Source organism: Manis javanica, chromosome 16 (genome assembly GCF_040802235.1).
Source record: "Manis javanica isolate MJ-LG chromosome 16, MJ_LKY, whole genome shotgun sequence".
Lineage (NCBI taxonomy): Eukaryota > Metazoa > Chordata > Mammalia > Pholidota > Manidae > Manis > Manis javanica.
This window is the reverse complement of record NC_133171.1, coordinates 51,105,294-51,127,927: the sequence shown is the minus strand read 5'-3', so window position 1 is coordinate 51,127,927 and position 22,634 is coordinate 51,105,294. Positions and strand designations below refer to the sequence as shown.

At 48.1% G+C, this 22,634-nt stretch overlaps 1 protein-coding gene across 3 annotated transcripts in view; it reads left to right on the top strand.

Moving 5' to 3' along the window:
* GLP1R (glucagon like peptide 1 receptor) overlaps positions 1-22,634 on the top strand; it is a 41,880-nt gene that overhangs the window by 7,475 nt on the left and 11,771 nt on the right. For 2 of the 3 annotated variants that reach the window (XR_012126134.1, XM_073224404.1), the window contains exons 2-8: positions 387-483; positions 1,252-1,359; positions 8,864-8,982; positions 9,332-9,438; positions 9,549-9,602; positions 21,359-21,512; positions 22,052-22,211. Coding sequence is in view for 2 of the 3 variants with exons in the window: in XM_073224404.1 (XP_073080505.1) it covers positions 387-483; positions 1,252-1,359; positions 8,864-8,982; positions 9,332-9,438; positions 9,549-9,602; positions 21,359-21,512; positions 22,052-22,211 (799 nt within the window). In the remaining variant the exon portion in view is untranslated. The remainder of the gene's footprint in view (positions 1-386; positions 484-1,251; positions 1,360-8,863; positions 8,983-9,331; positions 9,439-9,548; positions 9,603-21,358; positions 21,513-22,051; positions 22,212-22,634) is intronic. The other variant, XM_037004559.2, reaches the window with a different exon arrangement.

Below are 22,634 nucleotides of genomic sequence, written 5' to 3'. Positions count from 1 at the left end.
GGTGAGTGAGTGGCAGTCTCGAAGCCTAGGGCCTCAGGTTCTCTCCTACGTGAGGTCAGATGAGACCATGAATAAGACACACACTCTCCCTTACCCCCTCCCGCACTCACCCCTTGCAAGGATCACTTCAGTAGACTTTTGCTGGCCACTTGCAACACATCAAGTTATGCACCAGCGCTCTGGGAGGGATAAAGACCGGAGAATATCCACTCGGAGTCCCTCCACGGCAGAGACTTGTTCTCTCCCCCTTTCAGAGGTGCTAATGCCCCGTGGAGTTTGGGGCTCTAAGGTCCCCTGGAGATCAAGAAACAAAGTATACAGGGTGGGGTGGGGGGTATGCGAGAAGTTGGCAGGACCCAGGAGGCCCCATTTCTGCTCCCCTGCAGGGTGCCTCTGTATCCCTCTCAGAGACTGTGCAGAAATGGCGAGAATACCGACGCCAGTGCCAGCGCTTCCTGACTGAGACTCCACCCCCAGCCACAGGTGAGTCCAGGTGGGACCCTCACCCAACCAACTCCCCAGGGGCTTTTAAGGCCACCCCCCAAGCCATGGTGGGGCATCATTTGCCTCTCTTAAGATGCCACATCTGCCTGAGGCCTTGGGGTGCGTCTTGTTGCTGTATTACCTCCCCTCTCCCCTCACTCCAGCCTCAGACTCCTCAGGAGCAGGAACCTGGCCTTTCCATTCTGTGCCCTCCTCAGCTCTTCAGGTCTGTGCAGGAGATGGAAGAGCCACCAGCAAATGTATAGGAATAGATGTTTCAGGGGAGTTTGTGGGGTGGCTTAAAGAGCAAAGGGAGCCAGGTAGGCCTGGGTTCAAATCCTGATCCTGCAGTCCTAACACAGGGACCTTAGGAAGCTGTTTCAGCCTCATGAGCTACATCCCCCCCTTCTCTGTGATGTAGAATCTAAGACTAGACCTATAGGGATCACTTACTGAGCACTTCTGTGCTCAGGTATCTATGTAATATACACTGTTTGTCCCCAAGGCTCTGTGGGTCTAGGGTTACCCCCATTTTACAAATGAGGAGCAGAGACATTACATAACTTTCTCTAAGTCCCAGTGCTGGTAAGTGGCTGAGTCCCCTTGATTGGCACCTGCTGGGTAGAGAAGGGCTTGGCATAGAGTAAGTGCTCAGCAGAGGTTAGCAGAGCACAGGTTTCTGCCACACCTGCGTCCGTGGTGGAGAGCGGAGGGCAAGTGCCACTGCCGGGCCAGGCTGGGACTCAGACACTGCTCCCCCTGCACCAGGCCTGTTCTGCAACCGGACCTTTGATGACTATGTCTGCTGGCCAGATGGGCTGCCTGGGTCCTTCGTGAATGTCAGCTGCCCCTGGTACCTGCCCTGGGCCAGCAGTGGTGAGTCTCCTTCCCCCACACAGACCTCCCTTCCCCCGTGTCCAGATGGCTGGGGCAGGGGTGGAGTTGGCTCAGGGTGCGTGCTGCTCCTTTCCATAGCGCAGCCCACCTGGGAAGGTCTTCAGGCCTCCAAGCGGAGGGGGGGGGGGTCTGTCTGTCTTTCCTGGGATGGGGGGAGGGTATCAGGTGTAACCTGGGCCTGAGGCCTGTGCTGGCAGGTGAAGCAGCTGGGGTGGAGGGTCTGTCTTAAGAGAGAAACATGAGTCCCCCCACCCCACTGAGCACTTGGAGGAGGAGCCAGGGGAGCGGATCCTGGAGACTAGGGGTGTCATTGTTCTGGTGTATGTGTATATATTCATATGTTCTCATAGATGCCCCTGCCTGGTAGATGCCCCTGGCCACCTCCTGATTCTTCAGGGGTTCACTAGTCAGATGAACCCAGCTGGGAGGAGGGATCAGGGCACTGATGGGGCTGTCCCTCGGGCCCTTCCCAGCTCACTGCTGCCTGCAGGGGACACCCTGCTCTCGGAAAGGAGTGATTGGGCAGGAGAGGGGGTCCTGGAGGAGAGGCCTATGGAACCTGTGGGGGTGCTCTGACAGTAAGGGTGGTTAATGCACGCTGCTCCCCCTGTCTGTCCCAGCCACCAGAAAAGCTAACAGGAGACCAGCACCCTTGCCTCAAGGAGATCAGTCTCCATAAGGGGAGAAAAGACACTCTTCTAGTAGTAGTAGCTAATATTTTCTGAGTACTTACTGTGTGCCAAGTCCTACCCTAAAAGTAGGGTTTTCATTTAATCTTTTCAACTACCCGTTGGTTATGCTTGTGCACAGATGAGGCTGCACAAAATTTAAGCCACTTGCTCCAGATGATGTTGTAAATGGCAGAGCCAGGATTTGAATCCAGCCTGTGCTCTTAACCACTGTGCCTTGAGACCAAGCAGAAATCAGCCCAGAAGCAAGGATGAGAATGAAGTCATACTGTGGGAAGCCAGGGGTCTTCCTGGAGGAGGTGGTCCCTCAGCAGAACATCAAGGCACCAGGAAGGGTGAGCTTCATCTCAGAACTTGGGACTAAGGTCAGATGAAGCCCAGGGAGGAGTCCTAAGGAGTCTCTCTTCTCTTCTGCCCTCCTGGTACACCCACCCGACCCTGAGGTACCCAGGGTGACCCTGGGCCTGGAAGGAGGCAGACACCTGGGTAAGACACAGAGCGGATCAGTGACCCTCCACACAGTGCCTCTGTGGCCTGTAGGGTGCACCTGACGTACTGTGCTCATTTAACCCTCCCAACAACCCAAGGGGCAGTACTCTATTACCCAGCTGTTTTATAGAGGAGGAGACAGCACCCAGATGCTAAGTGACTTTTCCAAACTCACTTAGCTGGAGTGGCAAACCAAGGAATCAGTCCAGCAGTCTGGTTTAGAGTAAATGTGTTTAAGTGCTATGCCAGCCTTTCTTGAGTGTGTGTGCACACGTGTGTATACATGCACGTTCCTGTGTGTGTGGCCCTGGGCATGGAGGCAGGTGAGTGTCCAGGGCCTCTGCTGGCTGGGCATGCCCCGAGAGACGGCTGTGAGCTGCCTGCCCTCTCCCTATAGGTGAGAAGGCTGAGTCCTACAGTCTAATAGTTCTCCTTGTCAGTGTTCCAAGTGGCCATGTGAGCTGTGCATCTTCAGAGTTCTCTGCCTCACCTCATTCACCTGGGAGATGGGGTAAAGCCAGGTGGTGGGGGCATTAGAGAGATTGCAGGTTCTTCAGAAATGGTTGCTGTTAATTTTTTCTACTCACCCTGCTTACCTCCCTGACCTCCCACAATGCACACACTTTCCCTGCCTCCCAAAGCTTTGGGACTGGCTGCTTAGCCAGCCTGGGCTGGGCCGCTGGACCCCAGGGAGCCAGGCACAAGCCAGAGCCCATCACTCAGCACTAAGCCACCCTCAGCTCTGCCCGCCGCTGTGACTCCATCCATCACCTTTAATTTTATTTGAGCAGGAAATAGGTCCTGGTGGTGCCCATTTATGAGCGAACACAGTTTTATTGCTTTCTCCACGAAGATAATAGCTGCTGCACAGGGCCCCCCGCCAGTTCGCCCCACTGCCCTGACTCCACAAGCTAATTTGCTCCCTTTTTTGACACTTGGAATCACCTACTCTGCCTCCCTCTCCTTTCTCCCTGAGTTAGGGACCTACAGAGACACCCGCCGTGGGCTCCCACAGCATAGCTGCTATCTCTGGCCTTTTCTGGTAGTCCCCTGGCAGAGGCTGGCACTGAGGGCTTCCCTCATCCCCACGCTGGGCACATGGGAACAGGAAGGGGGCAGTTCTGGAGCTTTCTTGGGCTAATCAACGGAGTAGCTTATGGAGAAACTTCAGTGTGAGTTAGGGGTGGGGACAAGGAAGAGGTCCTGGCAGAAAACACATACAGCTGGGAAATCGACAAGGATTTAATGGCGGGGCCACTTACAGAGGTCGGGCAGGAGTAAGGGGCAGTAAGGTACACAAAGTGCCTAGGACTACAAAAGGGAGAAGATTTAGCACCAGTAGACCCACGTGGGGCAGGAATGGGGCCAATGGGACCCCCTATGACAACTGGAGGTCATGGTGATGGAGAGGCTACCAGCAGGACTGTGGCTGCAGAAGAGCAAAGCTACTACCAGAACCTCAGCATCAAGGCAGGAAACAGGCAAAGGATATATACCCCAACCTCTCTCTTTGCCCTTTTGCCCCCTGCTGGTGTCTGTCATTGGTCAAACCCGTAGAGGGCAGGCAGCCCAAGTGTTGCTTGGGGTCAGCCTTCTGGGGGGCAGGGCAGAGCAGAGGAATGAGCGACTAGAGAAAGAATTAAATGCGAAACAATTGCCAGACATCTGGGTTAGTTCTGTGTCAGGGCTAGCGGAGCCAGTGAGACCTTAGATGTGAGTGGGGTATGTGTTAGGGAGAAGGAGTGACCCCTCACCTCGGGGCTGATGAGGCCAGTTCAGCGGCCCAGGAAGGGTGCTGAGGGAGTTCAGGGCCACTTCTTCTGGGGATGTGGCATCAGGAAGGCTTCCAGAGAGAGGCTACATTGAAGCCCGGCCTGAAAGAACAGGTGGGTGGAGAAGGGGGAGAGGGGACTTCCAGGCACCACCTTGGAGGCGGGGCCAGGCCTCGAGCCTCAGGGCTACACACCTCCTCAGGGGAGCCCGCCAGGCCCTTGAATTCTGACCCCTCTAATGCAGAATCCAGGACTCCGGATTGCAGAGAGAGAGCAGGAGCAGATGAGCCAAGGAAGGAAGGTGCTCAGAGGAGATGCCTGGTATCAACAGGACTTTCTCTGTAAACCAGGAGGCTGGAGTGGCTTCAGAGAGCCTGTTGTTCCTGAGGGCCATCCACTTGCCTCATTTACCCACAAAGAGCGGATTTGTTCATCACAAATCATTCTGGTCTCATTAGCTGCACCCCCTCCTGATCTCTACCTGTTTGTTAGCGTAGTTCTAATTATACAAGAGTCATAAAATGCTTTTAAAATAGTCTGTAATTCACAATTCTCAGGAACTCTGGCAGGTGCCCCCCTTGAGTAATGGTGAGCCTGGGAGCCTTCGTGGCAGGCTGGCACTGCTGGGGGGAGATGGAGGCCCGACTTGGGCCCTGGGAGAGTCTGGCTGAGGCGGTGTGATGAGCTGCAGCCCCAGGCTCAGTAAAGGAGTGCCCTTCTGGGAAACGGGTGGGGACAGCAGCAGGGCTTCTGATCTGACCTGGGTTTGAAGCCTACTATGCACTTCACACTATCTCCTAAAGAAATCTGGGAAGTCATTATGGTTCCCACTTTACAGATAAGGAAAACAGATTCACGGAGGTCTGCCCAAGATCCCATAGCTGGTTGAGGGCAGAACCAGGATTCTGAACTCAAGCCTGCGTAGTGTAGAACCTGAGCTCCTCCTCATACGCCATGAGTGTTCATACCACTCAGGCTGAGGCCTTCAGTTAGAGCTCTGCCTTTGACCCTAGTCCACCAGTTTGCAGGAGGGCCTGCGACAGCCCTCTTTGAATCTCCGCTTCCAGATCTATGAGATAGGCTGGTAGTGCTTGCTGGCCACCGTTGCTGCCAGGGTGCAGGAGCTAATGGATTCATGAGCACCTCAGCCCCGAGTGCCTGCATCTGCGTAGAAGGACGGCTGTTAGCTTGATTACAGAAGCTGCTGCAGTTTCCGGAAGGGGAAGTGTTTAATTGGGGGTTTTATTTCCAGCACCAGGGTCTGACTTATGAAGTATCCCTGGGCCTCCTGGCATGCAGCCCGCTGCCTCCTAGTGTTGACAAGACAGGAGCCAAGCCCCTGGCTGTGATTTACCACAGCTCCTGGGCCTGATAAAGCTAGGCTGATAAGCAGGGCTGTGCTCAGACCCACCCCACCTCCAGCCAAGATGGGCGTCTGGGGACCACAGGCCCAGCCAGGAACCAGCCCTGGCTTTTAATATTTGCCACAAATGAAGAATAATTGACAGACATGTTCTCATGGGCTCACAGAGCTTCTCAGGGATGCAGCGATCCTGACACTGTGCCAGTAACACGCACATTTGTGCACTCTCCATCCCCCCCATCCTCCCATCTGGCCCTGGGAATGATGGACCTGGGAACCGCACAGGCTGTGCCAGGGGTCAGCACTGGCAAGAGTACGTGCTGGGAGGACATTGAATGGTTTGTGAATTCAGGGCCAGGCCCAGGGAAGGCAGAGGAAGAAATGGCACATGGCCATTGTTGACTGTTAACTGTTGGCTGCTGACTTTTGGCCTCTGGTGGCAAAGATCTGGTGGGTGGAATCGTGACTCTGCTACTTCCTGGCTCAATGATCTTGGGCAAGTCATTTGGCCTCTTAGAGGCTGAACTTCTTCATCTGTAAAATGGGATTAGCCATGCCTACCTTGTAAGGTGGCTGTGATGTTCAAAGGTGTCACGCATTCAGCAGGTGTTTAAAAAACAATTCTGTGATTGTGCAGTCCACAGAAAAGGTGTGTAAGGGGCATGTAGGGAGTGAATGGGCAATTGTGAGTACCTGCATACACCAGGCCCTGTACCAGGTATGACAAGGGGGTGTTAACTAGGGTTGCACTGCTGTGGGTAGTAAATGGGTGGCTCAGTAGCTTGTGCCCCATCACCATGGCCTCTCACCTCTCCTGACCCCTGTCTCCTTTTTTCCCCACTTTCACCCACCAAAACGGGCAGCCACAGAAGGCTCCAGCATCAGTCTTCCCCCGTGGAGTCAGCCCAGATCCCCATCACCGCTCAGGGTTATCTGCCACTAGAGACTGGTTTGGCCTCATAGCAGAAGACTTGAGCCCTGGTTAAGCATTCCAGGCATCCGTGCAGCAGATAAGAGAGGCATTCAGGGGCCTGAGAGGAGCTGAGGAGCCTTCAGTTGCTAACATCAGACCGCATACCCCCCACTTCTCTACCTTTGTCCTTGCCCAATTTTGCTCATAAATGCATTAGAGGGGTCTTAGGACTAAGCTCTCCCCCCACTGCTGGAAGTCCCACCATTAGATCTTCCAGTATTTGTTTCTCCTGCAGGTAAAATCTCTTATAATTCAGGTTCTTCTAAAAATAGTGATGCTGCAAGTTGATTGACCACCCCCCTGTATTACTGGATACTTCTGTCTCCTGAGAGGGACTTGGCTCAGGTTTGTTTATGAAAGGGAGGGGGCCAAAGGAGAAGAGCAATCAGTAAGGCAGCACAGATGACCAGGGGTCAGTGACAAGGAAAACAAGGGTCTGAAGGACAGGCCCTGCAGGTCCCCGACAGTGCTGGAGGAGGGCTGTCGCTGCACCCTGAGTTAGAGGTCTCCCTGCACAAAACAACAGCGGGCTCATCGATGGATGGTTTGTGAACTGTAAATAGAGGCCCAGTCTTAGCTGAGTCCCTCTGGGCCCTTGTGGCATTGCTCCTGCCACACACACATTAATGAGCCTCTTCCCATAGACACAGTTCTAACCCCACCTCCACCCGGAAATTTCTTAATAGCCATTGCCAGCCAGGGCCTCGGTGGCTTCTCTATCCCTCCCTCCCTCTCTCACTCTGTGCCTTCCTCCCACAGCTGGGAGAGCTGGTCTTTAAAATCATTTAGTTTTTGAATTCCAGAGTCTTTCAAAATTTGTCCTGGCTTCAGCTTCCCTCCTTGATCCCCCTGTGCCAACCCTTCCCCACTTTTTGTCCCTGGTTTCCTGGCCCTGGGGTCAGACTTAACATTCTGCAGAGAGATAAGGAGGCATTTCCTCCCAAGGCACAGGGAAGCCACTTTCCCCTCTGGTCACCTCACAGCAAACCTGGGGGTCACAAATCACCTCCCCCCGGGGTAGGCAGGCAGTGAAGCATGGCAGGGGGGCTGCCTCCGTGCCCGGGTGCCAGACACGAGGCGCACAGGCTCAGGCAGGGGTCCTGCCCCAGCTCGGTGGGCCTGTGCTGGGCCCCTCTCGGTTTGCATTCAGGCTGCTCCTTTCTGAGGACGTCTTTGATTCCCTGAAACCAGGAACTGTGCTTCCTCCTCCAGACTGGGGGCTCCCTGGGCACGGGCTGGGATCTCCCTCTGGTCAGACGAGGGGGTCTCTGTGGGCGGGCCCCATCTCCAACATCTGACCAGGGGCAACCTGAAGGGAGGAGTGGGGTCTCCCACCTTCTGAAAGGAGGGTCTCCACAGGCTGTGTCTCTTACCAACTATAAAGTCCTTTTAGGTGAGGCGGTCTTTGAAGACAGGATTGTGTATTTTTCTCAGATTAGGACTTCTTCACGGCCGGGCTGTGTCCCCCACCCGGACTGGGGCTCCCCAAGGGCAGGGCCATGTCTCCCCTCAGACTGGGGCTCCCCAAGGGCAGGGCCATGTCTCCCCTCAGATGGGGTTCCCTCAGGGCAGGGCTCTGTCCCCCCTCAGACTGGTGCTCCCTGAGGGCAGGGCTGTGTCCCCCCTCAGACTGGGGCTCCCCAAGGGCAGGACTGTGTCTCCCCTCAGACTGGGGCTCCCCGAGGGCAGGGCCATGTCTCCCCTCAGACTGGGGCTTCCCAAGGGCAGGGCCGTGCTCTGTCTCAGAAGCTCTGCGCCCCTTTGTTTCCAAGGTCTGCTCTGCACAGGGAGTGTTGGAGGGAGGCGGGTGCCAAGAACTGGAAGTCGCAGCGGGTGGCTATGGAGTGGGCAGGGCCACTGCTGGTCAGCTCCAGACCTTGTCAGTGGTGTGACTGGAGGCTAGAGGCTGGGACATGGAATTGGCTAGAGTCTTCTCGTCTCAGAGACATAGCTTCGTAAAACTGCATCCCAGTGTGGCCAAGAGAAAAGGCTGAGGGTGGGTCTGGGTGGCCATCACCTCAGTGACCACCTTCCCTGTCTCTGGGCCCAATGGGCAAATGGGAGGAAGTTGTGTATGTGTGTGTGAGAGAGAGGTGTTACTAACCCTGAGGGTCAGATCTTGGGGAGCAGGGGTGGCCCGGGGTGGGAGGCAAGAGGGGCATGCAGCCCTGGGCTCAGCCCTGTGTCTCTGCCCCAGTGCTACAGGGTCACGTGTACCGGTTCTGCACCGCTGACGGCCTGTGGCTGCACCAGGACAACTCCAGCGTGCCCTGGAGGAACCTGTCCGAGTGTGAGGAGTCCAAGCGAGGGGAGAGAGTGAGTTGAAGACAGGGGCTCTGAGCCCGCAAGGGGTAGCAGAGACCCAGCTTTACTGGAGCAAGGATGCTGGGCACCTGGTCTGCGGTCACTTGGTCCATCCCTCTGCCTCTGGGGTCTCTGCACACTATTTCTGGACAGAGGTGGTGTGTGTTCACCTCTCTGGCCTGAGAGCAGGCCCTAGAAGTCCAAACACCATTACTATAGATTATTCTCTTTCTTAGTTCTGGGGTTCCCAGTGCAGCCTGACTTGGGACCCTGCTTTTGCCCCAGTCGCACGGGAAAGAGGGATGTTGGAGAGGAAGGCACAGGCTTCCCCACGGACGCAGATTCCTCCCTGTGCACTCAGAGCTTCCCGGAGGAGCAGCTGCTGTCACTGTCCGTCATCTACACGGTGGGCTATGCTCTCTCCTTCTCTGCCCTGGTCATCGCCTCGGCCATCCTCCTGAGCTTCAGGTAAGGGGGCTGGGGCCTGGGAGGGGGCTGCTTCACCCTAACGCCCCACTCTGTCCCCAGATAGAGGAGGGGGCACCAAACCAAAGAACAATGCATCCCGTCCTTAATAGATCTCCAGAGAGCCCACGCCGTCGACAGGCTGAGCGCACAGGATGCGACGCTGTGTACGTAGTCTAATCGCCACGATATAAATTGCGTGTGTAATATTGCAAAGAAGGAAAAAAACCCACCACACACCCACCTAACTCCAAATCTTAACAAGGGTTGGTAGGCTAAGAGGAAATTCTCTCCAGTGAGCATGTAGGACTGAAGTCATCAGGAACTTGGTACGATTTTAGACAAGATTCCAGGAGTTCAAAGATTCAGCTCTCTTTGGAGCTTCCATCCTCCAGAGGAAAGGTCTCCTTAGGGCTGACTCAACGAGCCTTTCCTTCAACCGACCAGGTCCTTCCCACTCCCTGTGCCCTTGGTGGGAGTGAGCCAGGGGGCTGGGTTCAAGGTTGGGAGGGATTCTAAGGGCAGGGACCTCGGGATACCAGCCAGCAGGAACAGAGAGGCGGCTCTCCTCCTGTTGCCCCCCCAGCAACCAGCACAGTCAGTGCCGGGCCCACAGCCTCTGCTCAGGAAATGCATTCACTCAATCAATGTTCTCTCATTTTCTTATGAAGCATTTCAGAGATGGGAAAATCCAGGGGCTGATACTGTGATCACCTGTGCACACACCCTGCAGTCTAAGAACTAAAGCCTACCACACAGTTACAGGCTCCAGTACCCCTCCCTGCCCCCACCCCCCAGAGGGAACCCCGGAGGGCGCCGCTTGTCATTCCTGTACCTCTCTCTCTCTCCTTGTACTACATTTGTCAGTATCTGTAAAAAATGTATGGCATGGGCTTCGCATATTTTTAACGGTCTATTGTACATATTCTTCTGTGGTGTTCTTCTTGGGCTGACATTATGTTTTTGTTGGATTCATTCATGTTGATATAGGCAGTTCTGTTTTGTTGATTTTAAATGTCACTCAGTAGTACTCTGTGTGATACATCACGGATTATCTGTTATCTTTTTTAATGGACATTCGAGGTGTTTCTTTTCTTTTCTTCTCTCAGTGATAAACCTAGCTACCATAAACACTCGTACTGCTGCCCCTGGTGCATTTCTCCAGGGGCACATACCTCCCAGGAGAAATGCCTAGTCTGAGTACCGCATGCTTTTGCGATTTATTAGGTGGTGTTAAATTGCTCTCCGAAGTGGTCATACCCGTTTGCCCTCTCACCAGTAATGAATGAGAGTTCCCTTTGCTTAACAGTTCTCACCCATATTTAGTATTTTCAGACCTAATTGGTGCTAATCTGAAGTATGTGAAATATCTCATTGTGATTTGAATTTGCATATCCCTGACTCAGAGGGAGATCAAGCAATTTTTAATGTTTTAATCTGTGAATTGCTTATTCATATCCTTAGCTTACTATTTTATTGGCTTATTTGGCTTTTTCTTCTTTGTCTTAGGCATTCATCATATATTCTGTATGCTAATTCAGGATATATCCTCTCATAATCACTTTATGGTGACTTTTATGCACTGAAGTCCCTGATTTTAATGGAATGAAATATCATCTTACCTTTTACTGACAATTTATCAAATGTTAGCAACTGATAAAAATAAATTTTGACAATTGATTTAAAAATTTACCAATTTTTTTTTTCCCATAACCAAATTACTTTATGGTCTTATGAAAACTTTTCTTACCCTTCGGTCTTAATTTTCATGTGCCCATATGATTCTTCGATCCATCTTGGGTTTGTTTGTTTGTTTGTTTGTTTGTTTGTTTGTTTTAAAAAATTTTGTTATTAAGGTATGATTGATACACACTCTTATGAAGGTTTCACATGAAAAAACAATGTGGTTACTACATTTACCCATATTATCAAATCCCCCCCATACCCCAATGCAGTCACTGTCCATCAGTGCAGCAAGTTGCCAGAGATCCACTCTGTCCCTTCTCTGTGATACACTGCTCTACCCGTGATCCCCCACACCATGTGTACTAAACATAATACCCCTCAGTCCCTTTCTCCCTGCCTCCCCACCTACCTTCCCACACCCCTCCCCTTTGGTAACCACTAGTTCATTCTTGGAGTCTCTGAGTCTGCTGTGTGGTTTATTTTTGTATGTAATGAAAATAGGAGATTTAATTTGATTTTTCCATATTTACATAGCATTAACTGCTTTGGTACCATGTACTGATAGCCCATGCTTTCCCCCTCGATTAGCAGTGCCTAAGGGCTGTGCAGCCAAGGTCTTCTACACCTGGGTTGGTCTCTGTCATCCATATTCTTGTGAGTTGGTATAGTCATCTATCCTTCCACAATGCCAAGATGCCTTAACTACTGCAGATTCATTGAAAATCTTGGTTCTGGGATCTGTTCACATCCCATATGTTCTTTTAACCGTAGATAGTCTATAGTCGTAAGATTTTGGAGCGCTACAACTTGCACCCCTCCCAACTCCTGATTGAGTTCCAACAGTACATATCCGGTCAAATTCATTGTCGCACTGTATGCGACTTGAAAAGTACAGTGACTTGTACTTTGTGGTTCTTTAGGAGTGTCTAGACTATTCTAGGACCTTGGCCCTTCATAATTTTAAAAGTTCCATGAAAACAAGAAACCCAACACTACTAGAATTTTTCTTATAGGTTATATTGAATTTATTAATGTAGGGAGAATCAACTCCTTCAAAATAGTGAGTCTTTCTATCCATGAACGTGGTGTATCTTCCATTAACTTAAGTCTTCTCTAATGATTTTAAGCAAGTTCTCTTATGTTCTCCATGGAGATCTTATCCTTCTTCTGTTAAACTTAGTTCTAGGTAGTCAATTAAAAATACTGTAAATGAATTAATTTATTTATTTATTATTTATTTTTAATTTTTATTCTTAATTTTTAATTTTTTGAGAGGGCATCTCTCATATTTATTGATCAAATGGTTGTTAACAACAATAAAATTCTGTATAGGGTGGTCAATACTCAATGCACAGTCATTAATCCATCTCAAGCCTAGTTCTCTTCAGTCTCCAATCTTCTGAAGTTCTTACATGGTGAACGAATTCTTACATAGTGAATAAGTTCTTACATGGTGAACAGTACAAGGGCATTCATCACAGAAACTTTTGGTTTTGATCACGCATTATGAACTATAAACAATCAGGTCAAATATGAATATTCATTTGATTTTTATACTTAATTTTATTATTATTTTTATTTTTAATAAACTGCTGAAGTGGTAGGTAGATGCAAGATAAAGGTAGAAAACATAGTTTAGTGTTGTAAGAGAGCAATTGTAGATGATCAGGTGTGTGCCTGTAGACTATGTGCTAATCTGAGCTAGACAAGGGCAATAAAACATCCATGGATGCAGAAGCTTTCTCTCAACACGGGGTGGGGGTTGAGGTTCTAAGCTTCACCACTGTTGTTCCCCAATTTCTCACCTGATGGCCTCCCTGCGACTGTGCCTGTCTTAGGTTGTTCCTCCCTTGAGGAATCTTACCCGTCTCTGGCTAACCAGTCATCTTCCGGGGCCATACAGGGAAATGTAAAGTTGGTAAGTGAGAGAGAAGCCATATTGTTTGAAAAGGTTAGCTTTTTACTTCTTTGCAGATTTATGCCCTGTGGCTTCTATGCCCAGCACTTGTCTCGAGGTATCTTTACCACCTGGAGGAATTATGATACTCGGTAAATTCGATATGAGGCACGAATTCTATTTAAGGGTTGTAATTAGGAAGGAAGAAGAAAAACTATAGAGGTAGCATATGGAAGAAAACATGGGAGGATTGATTATTTCTTTGACATATCTTCTTGTAGAGTACCTTAAGCATGTATAGGTTTTAAACTACTAACTAACTTGCGCACACATATTAACATAATAGGAATATGGTGACATAAACTAAGCAAATCTATAATTACCAGCCATCTCCAGTGAAGCCAAGAAAACCATTTAGGCACCCTAGGCATTTGTGAAAATTAGTCTATGATATGATGGATATTGTCCAACTGTACTTGAACAGTCTGAGAGAAGTCAGACAAATTAAAGCAACTCATTTCTGGGATCTGTTCACATCCCATATGTTCTTTTAACCGTAGATAGTCTATAGTCGTAAGATTTTGGAGCGCTACAACTTGCACCCCTCCCAACTCCTGATTGAGTTCCAACAGTACATATCCGGTCAAATTCATTGTCGCACTGTATGCACATGCCAGCCTAGACATCTCCCTCCTCATTCCAATGGCAAGTCCAGGAAATGGTGGGGTGGACGCAGCCACAACTGCAGCATCGCACGGATCCCTGTGGAGGCTTTTTGATGATCATCCCCCGGCACGAGTCCTCCAGAGAGTGCTGATGCCAGAAGCTCCTCCTCATATCATATCTTAGTTCATTTTCTGGGTAGCCAAGCTAGGCCTTGATCTTCTGCATAGAAACAGACCCTTTGCCCACACTTTGACATGCCCTCTATACCACTGTGCAGAACTCATTGGAGGTCAGCGCACAGGAACTGATTTTTTTTTAATCTTTAATCTACACTTACATGAAGAATACTATGTTTACTATGCTCTCCCCTATACCAGGTCCCCCCTAAAAACCACATTACGGTCACTGTCCATCAGCATAGCAAAATGTAGAATCCCTACTTGTCCTCTCTGTGTTGTACAGCCCTCCCTCCCCTTTCTACCTCCCCCCACTATGCATGCTAATCTTAATACCCCCCTTCTTCTCCCCCCACCTTATCCCTCCCTGCCCACCCATCCTCCCCAGTTCCTTTCCCTTTGGTACCTGTTAGTCCATTTTTGGGTTCTGTAATTCCGCTGCTGTTTTGTTCCTTCAGTTTTTCCTTTGTTCTTATACTCCTCAGATGAGTGAAATCATTTGGTATTTCTCTTTCTCCGCTTGGCTTATTTCACTGAGCATAATACTCTCCAGGTCCATCCATGTTGCTGCAAATGGTTGGATTTTTCCACTTCTTATGGCTGCATAGTATTCCATTGTGTATATGTACCACATCTTCTTTATCCATTCATCTACCGATGGACATTAGGTTGCTTCCAATTCTTGGCTATTGTAAATAGTGCTGCGATAAACATAGGGGTGCATCTGTCTTTCTCAAACTTGATTGCTGCGTTCTTAGGGTAAATTCCTAGGAGTGGAATTCCTGGGTCAAATGGTAGGTCTGTTTTGAGCATTTTGATGAACCTCCATACTGCTTTCCACAATGGTTGAACTAATTTACATTCCCACCAGCAGTGTAGGAGGGTTCCCCTTTCTCCACAGCCTTGCCAACATTTGTTGTTGTTTGTCTTTTGGATGGCAGCTATCCTTACTAGTGTGAGGTGATACTTAATTGTAGTTTTAATTTGCATTTCTCTGATAATTAGCAATGTGGAGCATCTTTTCATGTGTCTGTTGGCCATCTGTATTTCTTTTTCAGAGAACTGTCTGTTCAGTTCCTCTGCCCATTTTTTAATTGGGTTATTTGTTTTTTGTTTGTTGAGGCGTGTGAGCTCTTTATATATTCTGGACGTCAAGCCTTTATGGGATCTGTCATTTTCAAATATATTCTCCCATACTGTAGGGTTCCTTTTTGTTCTATTGATGGTGTCTTTTGCTGTACAGAAGCTTTTCAGCTTAATGTAGTCCCACTTGCTCATTTTTGCTGTTGTTTTCCTTGCCCAGGGAAATATGTTCAAGAAGAGGTCACTCATGTTTATGTCTAAGAGGTTTTTGCCTATGTTTTTTTCCAAGACTTTAATGGTTTCATGACTTACATTCAGGTCTTTGATCCATTTTGAGTTTACCTTTGTATATGGGGTTAGACAAAGGTCCAGTTTCATTCTCCTACATGTAGCTGTCCAGTTTTGCCAGCACCATCTGTTGAAGAGACTGTCATTTTGCCATTGTATGTCCATGGCTCCTTTATCAAATATTAATTGACCATATTTGTTTGGGTTAATTTCTGGAGTCTCTAATCTGTTCCACTGATCTGTGGCTCTGTTCTTGTGCCAGTACCAAATTGTCTTGATTACTATGGCTTTGTAGTAGAGCTTGAAGTTGGGGAGTGAGATCCCCCCTACTTTATTCTTCTTTCTCAGCATTGCTTTGGCTATTCGGGATCTTTGGTGTTTCCATATGAATTTTTGAATTATTTGTTCCAATTCATTGAAGAATGTTGCTGGTAATTTGAGAGGGATTGCATCAAATCTGTATATTGCTTTAGGCAGGATGCCCATTTTGACGATATTAATTCTTCCTAGCCATGAGCAGGGGATGAGTTTCCATTTGTTAGTGTCCCCTTTAATTTCTCTTAAGAGTGACTTGTAGTTTTCAGAGTATAAGTCTTTCACTTCTTTGGTTAGGTTTATTCCTAGGTATTTTATTCTTTTTGATGCAATTGTGAATGGAATTGTTTTCCTGATTTCTCTTTCTATTGGTTCATTGTTAGTGTATAGGAAAGCTACAGATTTCTGTGTGTTAATTTTGTATCCTGCAACTTTGCTGTATTCCGATATCAGTTCTAGTAGTTTTGGAGTGGAGTCTTTAGGGTTTTTTATGTACAGTATCATATCATCTGCAAATAGTGACAGTTTAACTTCTTCTTTACCAATCTGGATTCCTTGTATTTCTTTGTTTTGTCTGATTGCCGTGGCGAGGACCTCCAGTACTATGTTAAATAACAGTGGGGAGAGTGGCCATCCCTGTCTAGTTCCCGATCTCAGAGGAAATGCTTTCAGCTTCTCGCTGTTCAGTATAATGCTGACTGTGGGTTTATCATATATGGCCTTTATTATGTTGAGGTACTTGCCCTCTATTCCCATTTTGCTGAGAGTTTTTATCATGAATGGATGTTGAATTTTGTCAAATGCTTTTTCAGCATCTATGGAGATGATCATGTGGTTTTTGTCTTTCTTTTTGTTGATGTGGTAGATGATGTTGATGGATTTTCGAATGTTGTACCATCCTTGCATCCCTGGGATGAATCCCACTTGGTCATGGTGTATGATCCTTTTGATATACTGTTGAATTGTTTGCTAATATTTGATTGAGTATTTTTGCATCTACATTCATCAGGGATATTGGTCTGTAATTTTCTTTTTTGGTGGGGTCTTTGCCTGGTTTTGGTATTAGGGCGATGTTGGCTTCATAGAATGAGTTTGGGAGTATTCCCTCCTCTTCTATTTTTTGGAACACTTTAAGGAGAATGGGTATTATGTCTTCTCTGTGTGTCTGATAAAATTCCAAGGTAAATCCATCCGGCCCTGGGGTTTTGTTCTTGGGTAGTTTTTTGATTACCGTTTCAATTTCTTTGCTCGTAATTGGTTTGTTTAACTTTTGTGTTTCTTCCTTGGTCAGTCTTGGGAGGTTGTATTTTTCTAGGAAGTTGTCCATTTCTTCTAGGTTTTCCAGCTTGTTGGCATATAGGTTTTCATAGTAGTCTTTAATAATTCTTTGTATTTCTGTGGAGTCTGTCGTGATTTTTCCATTCTCATTTCTGATTATGTTGATTTGTGTTGATTCTCTTGTTCTCTTAATAAGTTTGGCTAGAGGCTTATCTATTTTGTTTATTTTCTCAAAGAACCAGCTCTTGGTTTCGTTGATTTTTGCTATTGTTTTATTCTTCTCAATTTTGTTTATTTCTTCTCTGATCTTTATTATGTCCCTCCTTCTGCTGACTTTAGGCCTCATTTGTTCTTCTTTTTCCAGTTTCGATAGTTGTGATGTTAGACTATTCATTTGGGATTGTTCTTCCTTCTTCAGGTGTGTCTGAATTGCTATATACTTTGCTCTTAAGACTGCTTTCACTGCATCCCACAGAAGTTGGGGCTTTGTGTTATTGTTGTCATTTGTTTCTATATATTCCTTGATCTCTATTTTGATTTGTTCATTGATCCATTGATTATTTAGAAGCATGTTGTTAAGCCTCCATGTGTTTGTGAGCCTTTTTGTTTTCTTTGTAGAATTTTTTCTACTTTTATACCTTTGTGGTCTGAAAAATTGGTTGGTAGAATTTAAATATTTTGGAATTTACTGAGGCTCTTTTTGTGAGCTAGTATGTGGTCTATTCTGGAGAATGTTCCATGTGCACTTGAGAAGAATGTATATCCTGTTGCTTTTGGATGTAGAGTTCTATAGATGTCTGTTAGGTCCATCTGTTCTAGTGTGTTGTTCAATGCCTGTGTGTCCTTACTTATTTTCTGCCCAGTGGATCTATCCTTTGGGGTGAGTGGTGTGTTGAAGTCTCCTAAGATGAATTCATTGCAGTCTATTTCCCTCTTTAGTTCTGTTAGTATTTGTTTCACATATGCTGGTGCTCCTGTGTTGGGTGCATATGTATTTAGAATGGTTATATCCTCTTGTTGGACTGAGCCCTTTATCATTATGTAGTGTCCTTCTTTATCTCTTGTTACTTTCTTTGTTTTGAAGTCTATTTTGTCTGATACTAGTACTGCAACCCCTGCTTTCTTCTCACTGTTGTTTGCCTGAAATATGTTTTTCCATCCTTTGACTTTTAGTCTGTGCTTGTCTTTGGGTTTGAGGTGAGTTTCTTGTAAGCAGCATATAGATGGGTCTTGCTTTTTTATCCATTCTATTACTCTGTGTCTTTTGATTGGTGCATTAAGTCCATTTACATTTAGGGTGACTATTGAGAGATATGTACTTATTGCCATTGCAGGCTTTAGATTCGTGGTTACCAAAGGTTCAAGGTTAGCTTCTTTAGTATCTTACTGCCTAACTTAGCTCGCTTATTGAGCTGTTATATACTCTGTCTGGAGATTCTTTTCTTCTCTCCCTTCTTATTCCTCCTCCTCCATTCTTCCTATGTTGTATGTTTTGTTCTGTGCTCTTTTTAGGAGTGCTCCCATCTAGAGCAGTCCCTGTAGGATGCCCTGTAGAGGTGGTTTGTGGGAAGCAAATTCCCTCAGCTTTTGCTTGTCTGGGAATTGTTTAATCCCGCCATCATATTTAAATGATAGTCGTGCTGGATACAGTATCCTTGGTTCAAGGCCCTTCTGTTTCATTGCATTAAATATATCATGCCATTCTCTTGTGGCCTGTAGGGTTTCTGTCGAGAAGTCTGATGTTAGCCTGATGGGTTTTCCTTTATAGGTGACCTTTTTCCTCTCTAGCTGCCTTTAAAACTCTTTCCTTGTCCTTGATCCTTGCCATTTTAATTATTATGTGTCTTGTCCTCCTTGGATCCTTTCTGTTGGGGGTTCTGTGTATTTCCGTGGTTTGTTCGATTATTTCCTCCCCCAGTTTGGGGAAGTTTTCAGCAATTATTTCTTCAAAGAGACTTTCTATCCCTTTTCCTCTTTCTTCTTCTTCTGGTACCCCTAAAATACGAATATTATTCCTTTTGGATTGGTCACATAGTTTTCTTAGTGTTGTTTCATTCCTGGAGATCCTTTTATCTCTCTCTATGTCAGCTTCTATACGTTCCTGTTCTCTAGTTTCTATTCCTTCAATGGCCTCTTGCATCTTATCCATTCTGCTTATAAATCCTTCCAGGGATTGTTTCACTTCTGTGATCTCCTTCCTGACATCTGTGATCTCCCTCTGGACTTCATCCCATTGCTCTTGCATTTTTCTCTGCATCTCATCCCATTGCTCTTGCATTTTTCTCTGCGTCTCTGTCAGCATGTTCATGATTTTTATTTTGAATTCTTTTTCAGGAGGACTGGTTAGGTCTGTCTCCTTCTCAGGTGTTGTCTCTGTGATCTTTGTCTGCCTGTAGTTTTGCCTTTTCATGGTGATAGAGATAGTTTGCAGAGCTGGTACGAGTGACCGCTAGAAGAGCTTCCCTTCTTGTTGGTTTGTGGCCTTCCTCTCCTGGGAGAATAGCGACCTCTAGTGGCTTATGCTTGGCAGTTATGCGCAGACAGGGCTTCTGCTACCTGTCCGGTTGCTATGGAGTTTATATCCGCTGTTGCTGTGGGCGCCCTGGTTGGGGCTGCTCCTTCAAAATGGTGGAGTCCTGTTGGATGGGGAGTGGCCGGGAGGCTATTTATCTCTGTAATGGGCCTCTGTGCTCCCTATTGCCCAGGGGGTTAGAGTGCCCAGAGATCCCCAGATTCCCTACCTCTGGGCTAAGTGTCCTGTCCTGCCCCTTTAAGACTTCCAAAAAGCACTCTCCAAACCAAAACAACAACAGCAACAACGAAAGAGGAAAAAGAAAAAAAAAGGAAAAAAACACGTGATTTTCTTTGTCCTCAGGCGCTGGTCTCAGGCACCTGCTCACCGGTCTTGCTGCCTTGTTTCCCTAGTATTGGGGTCCCTGTCCCTTTAAGGCTTCCAGAAAGCACTCACCAAAAAAAAGAGGGAAAAACGCATGATATTCTTTGTCCTCCGGTCTCAGGCACCTGCTCACTGGTCTTGCTGCCTTGTTTCCCTAGTATTGGGGTCCCTGTCTCTTTAAGGCTTCCAGAAAGCACTCGCCAAAAAAAAAGAGGGAAAAACGCATGATATTCTTTGTCCTCCGGTCTCAGGCACCCGCTCACCGGTCTTGCTGCCCTGTTTCCCTAGTATTGGGGTCCCTGTCCCTTTAAGGCTTCCAAAAAGCACTCGCCAAAAAAAAAGGGAGAAACATGCGATTTTCTTTGTCCTCAGGCACTGGTCTCAGGCACCCGCTCACCGGTCTTGCTGCCCTGTTTCCCTAGTATTGGGGTCCCTGTCCCTTTAAGGCTTCCAAAAAGCACTTGCCAAAAAAAAAGAAAAAAAACCGCTCCGGTTTCTTTCCACCCGCTGGGAGCCAGGGGGAGGGGCGCTCGGGTCCCGCCGGGCCGGGGCTTGTATCTTACCCCTTCGCAAGGCGCTGGGTTCTCGCAGGTGTGGATGTGGTTTGGATGTTGTCCTGTGTCCTCTGGTCTCTATTTTAGGAAGTTGTCTTTGTTATATTTTCATAATTCTATGTGGTTTTGGGAGGAGAGTTCCTCTGCTCTACTCACGCCGCCATCTTTTGCCCTGGAGTTATTTTTGTAAATGAATTTTTAAAACTTGACTTTATAGTTTATAGCTGATATGTGAACATACATATCAGCAACCCTGCTGAACAAACTCTTTTTATTAGTTCTAGCAATTTATGTGTGAATTCTCTTGGATTTTCTATGAAGATAATCTATTGTCTGCAAATTGTGACAATTTTGTTTATTTCCATTTATTACGCATTTTCCCCCCTTGCCTTTTTACAATGACTAGGATCTGTATAGTGCAATGATAAATATATGTGATGATATTTCTTAAAGCTAGAGGATCCTTATTTTCCTGTTTCCTATTATTTTCCTATTTCCTTGAAAAGGAATCCTTCCTAAATTTCTCACGTCAGAATGATGTTTGCTCCTGGTTTGGTAGATAGCCCTTATCAGGTTAAGAAATGCCCTCATATTTCCAGTGTGCTATTTGTTTTTACATGAAAAGATATTGAAAGTGTATCTGATACTTTATAAATTTTTCCATGTGCTTAGCCCCAATCTGCCTCTGTCAGGAAGCCCAGAGGCATGTAAGACATGGCCTTGTCATCAAGAGGCAAAGCAAAAGTTCCCATGGGGAGAGTGTGCCTTACACATAAATCACTTGGGTTATATGTGGCTTTGTAGAAAGGAAGTTGCCACAGAGAGAAGGCTAGGATGTGGATGGGGAGAGGGTCAGTGTGGGCAGTGCCCGCACAGTTGAAGACTTTGTGGAGAGTCAGGACTTAAGTTGGACACCAAGGATTTTCAAGGCTATGGGGAGGAAGGGCATTCTCAAAGGAAGGAAGTCCGAAGCCTAGTCCAAGCCCCAGAAAAATGTCTGAGGTGTGTGTTAGCCTGAGAACCCGGGTTGTGGAGCAGAACTGTTGGCCATCTCACCAGAGAAGGGCCCTGCTTTCTCCCACAGACACCTACACTGCACCCGAAACTACATCCACCTGAACCTGTTTTTATCCTTCATCCTCCGAGCACTGTCAGTCTTCATCAAGGATGCAGCCCTCAAATGGATGTACAGCACGGCCGCCCAGCAGCACCAGTGGGACGGGCTCCTCTCCTACCAGGTGTGTGGTGTGCCCAGGAAGGGCCTGGGGAGAGATGGATGGACATTAAGGCCGGCCTCCCACCCCACCCAGATCTAGCACAAAGAAAGGCAAGAGGTACCCAGGCCAGGTCCTCAGAGAGCCCCTGGTCTGATGGGAGAGGCAGTCCTCCGTGGGGAGCCCCCAGTCTAAGGAGACAGACCCAGCCCCTGTCCTTAGGGGGTTCACAGTAGGACGCAGATGGTCTTTGGAGACAGACCAGGGTTTGACTTCTGGCTCTGCCATTTACTAGCTGTATAGTTTTGGGCAAGTCATTTAACTTTTCTGAGCCTCAGTTTTCTGCCCTGTATGGGGATAATAACAGTTTCTTCCTTGCAGGATAGTGAGGATTCAGTGAGCTAGAGCAAGTCAGATTCTTAGCACTGGCTGTGACCAGAAGTGTTAGCGCCCTCATCCTGCATTCTCCATGGCAGGAAGGCAGCTGGGACAGGGCAGGGAGGGGGGCCCTCGAGAAGCAGGGGGCAGAGCTGTTGTCCCCCGGCCCCTCCCTCTGCCCCCAGGACTCTCTGGGCTGCCGCCTGGTGTTCCTGCTCATGCAGTACTGCGTGGCGGCCAACTACTACTGGCTCCTGGTGGAGGGCGTGTACCTGTACATGCTGCTGGCCCTGTCAGTCTTCTCTGAGCAGCGCATCTTCAGGCGCTATCTGAGCATAGGCTGGGGTAAGGCACCATTCACCTCGCCCCCACCCCAACCTGTGCATGGGGGATGGGAGACCAAAGGCTCCTACCGGCTACCCCCAGGAAGCCCCTTGGTCCTCAGAACACTGCAGGGCTCAGGGCAGGGCCCACAGGTAACTCACTGCAGATGGGGCTGTCAGGACCTGCAGCAGGTTATGGTGACCCTCCCCTCTCTGCAAAGTTCTCTTCCCTTAAGGGAAGCAGAGGCCTCCCCTCATCCGGCCAAGCATACCACACATGCTATTGGCACTCACGGCACTGTCCTCAAATACTCCTGTTCCTAAACCATTTGTGGATGGAGCCCTACACCCGTGTCCTGGGAAACTCAGGCCCTGAGGGAAATGGAGAGTCCTGTGCCTCAGGGCCGGGGGGCCACTGGGGGTGGGCCTGAGGGGCCATGGCTTT